Here is a 6,655-nt window from a genome sequence, read left to right as displayed (position 1 = left end):
CCCCTGGAGGACAGAGTGGAACTGCCCCACAGGGTCTCCCAGGCTGTCAGTCTTTACAGGAACACAGTGCCACATCTTTCTTCCTCAGGGAGTGGCTGGTGGGTTCAAACTGCTGACCTTCAGTTAGCAGTCAGTTAACCACTGTGCCACCAGGGTCCGTCTCCCCCCCCCCCCAAAATCAAACCCACTGCCACTGAGTTGATTCTGACTCATAGGGACCCTACCGACTCACTGAATATTAAATATGTAATAAATATTATCAGTTGTTTTAGTAAAGGAACGGGAAAGATGTGACCCTCAGAAGATGAAGGGATAAAGGAAACGTCAGGAAGTGGGCGTGGGAAAGACGTGCATTCAACAACAGCCGACGACGTGTCTGATCCGTGCCAAACTCCATCCGAGTCCAATCACAGCCGTGAACACAAGACTCCAACCTCCCTGCCGGGGCGTCCACGTGGCGAGGACTGACGGAAGCCAAGACAAGTCGTGAGGTAGCGAGCATGTGAGCCGCTGACCAGTGCTAAGGACTGAGGAGAACCGGGGAGGGAGGCACGGAGTGCGTGCCCAGAGGCGGCCCTGGCCCTTGGGGCGCGGTCAGGGAGCGCGGGGTCTCACTGGCTGCTGTGCAGGAAGCGCTCCAGGCCCCTCTTCCTAGTCCCTTGTCTGGAGGCCGCACACACACCTGTTCCGCGTCACAGCAACACCCAGGCCTCCCAGGACTGACGGCTGGTGGGTTCGCCGGAGGTGCCCTGGCCGGGAACCAAAGCTGGGTGTCCCACCCGGAAGGCGTGGGCGCTGCCACTGCCCGCTTGCTACTTCCTCTAGCGTTACCTGGGGCAGGAGGCACGTCCAACTTTCCTTTGTGTTTTGCACAATGCCTGGCTCAGACTGGCTCTCCCTGAAGATGGACAGAAGGAACAAGTCCCCAGTTTGCAGACAAGCAAGACAGCAGGGCTCCCTGAGGGAAGCCGCTTACTGGACAAGGCATCATGGCTGACGGATGGTAGGGCGGGGGCCACGGACCGGAGACGTTTATGTTGATGTTTTGAGCAGCTGCAGACGGCTTCTGGTGAGGCTTATGCCAGGCTGTTTGCTTGAAATTCTTCTTTAAACGAAGAGTTCGTATGTTTTCTTTAAAGTGTGAAACCTTGTGAAGGTTGTGTCTTAGGTATCTAGTTCTGCCGTAACGCAATAGCACACGTGGGTGACTTTAAGGAGTGGACATTTATTCCATCCCAGCTGCGGACGCCGGACGTGCAAATTCAGGGCGCCAGCTGGGGCGAGGCTCCCCTGTCCCCGGAGGGAGGTCCGCGTCTGTTCAGCTCCTGAGCCGTCTGCACGGGGCTTGGCGTCTCTCTGCCCCCACTCTGCCCACACAGTCACCTCACCGGTGCTTTGCACGTCACAAAGGTGCTTGGCACGTCACACAATATGGCGCCTTACCCTTACAGAGAGCGCCCTTTCCCACAGGAGAGCCACCACGGGGGCGGGCTGGGGTTCCCCACACACACTTTAGGGGGCCCAACTCCAGCCGCAGCCCTCAGGTCAGGAAGGCCTCTTCCTAAAACAACTGAAAACTAAACCCTGGGCAGGTGACTATGGAGGAGGCCAGCCTTAGGGTGACGCCTTCGAGAGGCACTTGCTACCTGTGTCCTCTGTCAGGGGTCACAGTATAATCACGTCCCAGGGGAAGGCAGGGCTTTATTCCCGTCTCAGGAGGAAGCCCACGGTGAGAAGCCAAGCTCCGCGGGGCTGAGTTCAAGAAGCTCCCAACGCGCAAACCCAGCTCACGTTCAGAGGCTGCAAGCGCCTCCTCCACTTGCCTCCGTGACTTCTGCAGACTTTGGCGCCGAGTCGACCAGGGCACAGCTCCTGCCCCTGCATTTACCAGCCGGCACCGCTAACCCACTCTAAGTGTCATCGCCCAGAACTTAAACAAAAAAAATCAGTGGGCCAAAAGATAGACATCATTATAATAAAAATATGGTCTCCTCTGTAAAATTGTGTTGCTGTTGTTGTTGTTATTTGCCATTGAGTCGGCCCTGACTCATAGCGACCCCTCCTTGGGTTTCCGAGGCAGTATCACCAGGGAAGTAGATTGCCCAACCTTCCTTCCGAGGAGTGGTTGGTGGGTTTAAACCACCTGCCTTCTGGTTAGCAGTCAAGTGCCTTAGGCACTAAGCCAGTTTCCCTCTTCAAGCTTCAGAAAAGCTTTATTCCCAACCGTCTGGGAAAGCATGCCCTGTCTTCTAACACCCACGGGACAAGTCGGAAGGAGAATTGCACCCGAATTCCTGGCTAATTCCTTCTGTGGCTCCAGTGTGGCCCACCATTTCCTCCTCCCCGTTCCTTGGGCTCACATTACGGGTCAGGAGTTGATTAGTCCTGGCTGATAGCCATCGCACTGCCTTTGGCCAGGCAAGGACCAAGAAAAGCAAGCTGTGAAGACCACCAGGAATGAATAGCTTAGCATCAAGGCTGCTTTACATTGTTAATTGTCTTCGTACTAAAATCTCACTTCAGAATCCACAGTGGGTTTGCGCTTGGGGACATTGGTCCGAAAAGAATAAGCAGATGGCGTGTGTTTAGTGTTGGAGTCATCCATGTGTGGTGCAGTGTCCATGAGGGATCTTAGCGAGGTGTTCTCCATTCACTGTCCGATCCCGGATCTGCCCTGGCCTGAGAACCAGGGTAACTTCTCAGTGTTCAAAACCAGCGTCTTATCTTTTTGCACAGTGACTACAAAGCAGAAATCTGCAAAACATTATGTGTTTAACCTCCTACCTTACATTTGTTTCTTTGTTGTTTAATTTTATTACCAAAATCTGAAAAAGAACAAAATTATTTACCTCGAATTAATTGTGTAATGATTCACTATTCTGCCTCTTTAATATATAGATTCCAAAGTCAAGGTCACTGTCAACACGTCAGTTCTGATTCACAGCGACCCCCATTGGGTTTCAAAGGCTGTAAATCTTTGCGGAAGTAGATCGCCCCATCTTCCTTCCGCAGAGCAGCTGGTGGGTTTGAACCACTGACCTTCTGGTTCGCAGCCGGATGCCTTATCTACTACTCCACCAGAGCGTCTGTATAGATAAGGCTACAGCAAATAACTATAGATATAAATGAAATTTTAAAAACTGATTATGAGCAGCTATGAAGCAGTAAGTCTCAAAACCCAGATGAAATGGTTCAGGACTGAGGAAGAATATAAAGTGTCAAAACTGACACCAGAAGAAGTAGAGAGTATATATCATTTCAGTGGTAAATGCTTCCCGTCCCCCCAAATCCAGGGCCTTATCACATTGCAGGTAGATTCTACCAGACTTTTAAGAGATAATTAATTCATTTCTTGTACAAGGTGCTCCAGAAAGTTGAGCATTTCAGGAAAAGCCCACTTTCCTGTTTTCTGTTCTTGTGGGAGGTGTTCTCTCACATCTCACAGGAACAGAACATCTAGTACACAGAGGTCACCTTAGGGATGTGACTAGCACCCTCCTCCTTCGTTCGCATGCACAAGTAAGACAACAATACGGAGCTCAGCTCGGCTGACACGCTCTCCCCTTCTTTCCTGACCGGTCGCAGGCCCTGGAAAGTGAGTTTGTGTCCTGCCAGCTGCACCAATGGATAGACCTCATCTTCGGCTACAAGCAGCGAGGGCCGGAGGCTGTCCGGGCTCTGAACGTCTTCCACCACTTAACCTACGAAGGCCCCGTGACCCTGGACAGCATCGGGGATCCCGTGCTCCGCGAGGTAGGTGTCCAGCCCCACGCTCTTCCAGAAACGCCTGCCGTCCCTCAGACACTGAGCCGACTTCCCTTCTCTTTCTGTGGGTATTTTCTGTGCCGTAGCTTTTTACAAAAGAGTTGGCGTCTTGACAAGTGTGGGAGAGACTGTGTGTTATACGTCAAAGAGAAGTCATGAGACTGGTGTGATGTTCCTCTTTGAGTTATAGACATAGATGATGTATTTCAATATTCTATTTCGTTTCACTTGAGAATCTTCAAGAAAATGTTAGTGTATTCGTTATGTGTGATATTAATGAATGAAACCTAGTCTAATATGTAGGGAGCCCTGGTGGCATAATGGTTAGGTGCTTGGCTGCCAACCGAAAGGTTGGCGGTTCAAGCCCGTGGGCTGGTTCTGGGGGAGGAAGGCTGGGGGAGCTGCTCCCATAAAGAAGACAGCCCGGGAGACCCCGTAGAGCAGTTCCGCTCGTCACATGGGGTGGCTTGGAGTCAGAATCGACTCAACAAGACCCGACAGTAGCACCAGCTGAATATTTAAATAGTAATATTTCATATGAAGAATATTTAAAAAGTAGTATTTCATATGAAGAGAATCTGTCTGTGTGTTTAAAAAAATAAAGTGCCAAATGGCAACCTTCTAGACAGACTACGCCAAAGAAAGAGAACCCCGCCCTCAATAGATGGACAAGGGCGTTGTCCTTGACACGCGCATGTTCTCATCCTGATGTGTGCAGCTAACTGGGGGACTCCGTGCTATTCCGTGTGTGTCGTTCTGGTGGACGTTTCCTGTGCGATTATTTCAGCCACTTCCACGTTACAGGACCCTTTCCAAGTAGGTGAGCGTGCGGCAGCCGGTGGCCAGTGTTGCTTCGAGGAACCTCATTCTCGGTCTTCCATCCCACCAGGTAGCTGTCATGTGCTCCGTGCAAAACAAGCAGTGATGGTGGTCCACCTTCGTGGCGGTGGTGATGGTGTTTGATTATAGAGGTGGGAGACTCGTAGATTGGGGGAGTGTAGCACCACTACACAAGGTCACATTCACAGAGCAGTTTCTGATATCCTTCTGGGACAGCCGAAACGTTGCATCTGTCTGGCCCAAGACAGAGGCTTGGAAAGGGAAAGGAAGACCCTCCTTATCAAGGATCACGACTGGGCCCTCGGGGCTAAGTCGCCAAGCAGGCTGTTAGGGCTGCAGTGCACCGCGTCCTACAAAGAAATGGAGGTACTGCCCGGAGCTGCGACGAGGAAGCCGAGGGCCGCCATCCCAAATCGACTCGGCGGCAGTGGGCTTGGTTTGTGTGGGTTTTAGATCTAAGTTGTCCCTGTGAGTAGGCCACCTGGAGGCATAGCACCTTTTATTTCCCCAGAACATAAGGTAAACTTTGTGAGATATGCATTGCTCTGCCGTAACTGGTTTTGGGTTTTCTTTCCCCCCCTTCTTTTTTTTCATTGTGATTCGGGTGAAAGTTTACAGAGCAAATTGGTTTTCCATTCAACAGTCCATAGACACTCTGTTTGGTGACGGTCACTGCGATCCCTGCACTGTGACAGCGTTTGTGGCATTCCCTCCCTGCGCCCACCCCTCCCCTTGGCCCTTCCGTCCATTCCCTCCCACCTTCCTAGCTCTGTCCCTCTGTGTGTGTCTTCGTCGCCCAAATACACGCATCTCCCCATTCCGTGTGCGGCCTTGAGCTCCGACTTCCATGATCAACTTCACGCCACGGCTCGAGGCGATTGACTTGTTCCTCCTTGGCAGGTGAACCCACGAAGCGGCACTAACCACAGCAATTATGGCATTAAAATGTCAAGAAATTAGAGGTCAGAATAGCAGATAATTTTCTTCTCTGTGTCAGATTAAAACATTGACATTCCTTGACAGCTCAGGATCTCCGCCTGAGCCGAAGATGACAGCTTAACTTCTCTTATATTTGTAACGCAGTAATTGGTAATCAAGCAGGCCATGACAGCCTTCGGGGCAGAAACATGACGGAGCAGTTCTGGTACACAGCCCGTCCTAATGCGTAAACACGACATCTGCAGACAGGAGGTACCGTTTCAGGCTGCCTTGGGTGTTGACTTGCACCGCACTCTCCCAGACACTAGTTCTCCTGCCTGCGCTCAGCTGCCTCCTTGGAGAGCTGTTTTAAGCATCAGGGTGGACTTTCTTTTCTATTCGCTTGAACATATTAATGACAATTATGTGATCGCTTTGTGTTTTTCCTCACTGAACGGTGGCCCCGAAATGCCATCCTATGACCCAATGAGGAAACGGTGTCCTCGATCAGTCACCCTGCACCCCTTTGCTGCTCACACAAGGGGCGGGTCGCAGACCAGCAGTGTCCGCGTCGGCTGGGAACTCACTAAAGCGTCACTGTCCCTGCCTCCCCGACCTAATGGAACAGGATGAGCGTGCACTGACCTAGATCCCAAGGTCACTGAGAGCCGGCGGCTTCAGAAGCCTTGCTGCACTGAAAGCAGCTAGAACCCTCTGGAAAGCCTTGTCTGTTTTTCCGTCAAAAGGAAAGAGATGGTATAATGACCCCCCAAGCACCAACCATCCAATTTCAAAAAGTTTAACTCTTATTTCATCAATATTCTATGTTCCCACCTCCTCTGCCCATAAACCAAACCCCACTGCTGTGAAATCGATTCTGACTTATAGTAGCGCCTAAGGCACTTGGCTGCGGTTCAAACCCACCAGCCACTCCTCAGAAGGAAGGTTGGGCAATCTGCTTCCCTAGTGATACCGCCCGGGAAACCCAAGGAGGGGTCACTATGAGTCAAGTCAAGTCAATGGCAGTGACTTTGGTTTGGGCTTTGCTTCCAGTGGGTGTGGTTTGGGCTTTGCTCCCATAAAGACTGACAGCCGTGGAGACCCTGTGGGGCAGTTCCACTCTGTCCTCTAG

The 6,655-nt window shown here is 51.5% G+C and overlaps 1 protein-coding gene across 1 annotated transcript in view; it reads left to right on the top strand.

Annotated features, from left to right (window-relative positions):
- NBEA (neurobeachin) overlaps positions 1–6,655 on the top strand; it is a gene marked incomplete at its 5' end in the record, with an annotated part of 985,874 nt that overhangs the window by 925,480 nt on the left and 53,739 nt on the right. Inside the window, one exon of the mRNA XM_042782600.1 lies at positions 3,586–3,751. Within this exon, the coding sequence (XP_042638534.1) occupies positions 3,586–3,751 (166 nt within the window). The remainder of the gene's footprint in view (positions 1–3,585; positions 3,752–6,655) is intronic.

This window comes from Orycteropus afer, unplaced genomic scaffold (genome assembly GCF_000298275.1).
Source record: "Orycteropus afer afer isolate SDZICR_OR568_19922 unplaced genomic scaffold, OryAfe1.0 scaffold00384, whole genome shotgun sequence".
NCBI lineage: Eukaryota > Metazoa > Chordata > Mammalia > Tubulidentata > Orycteropodidae > Orycteropus > Orycteropus afer.
This window is presented reverse-complemented; position numbering and strand designations above follow the sequence as displayed.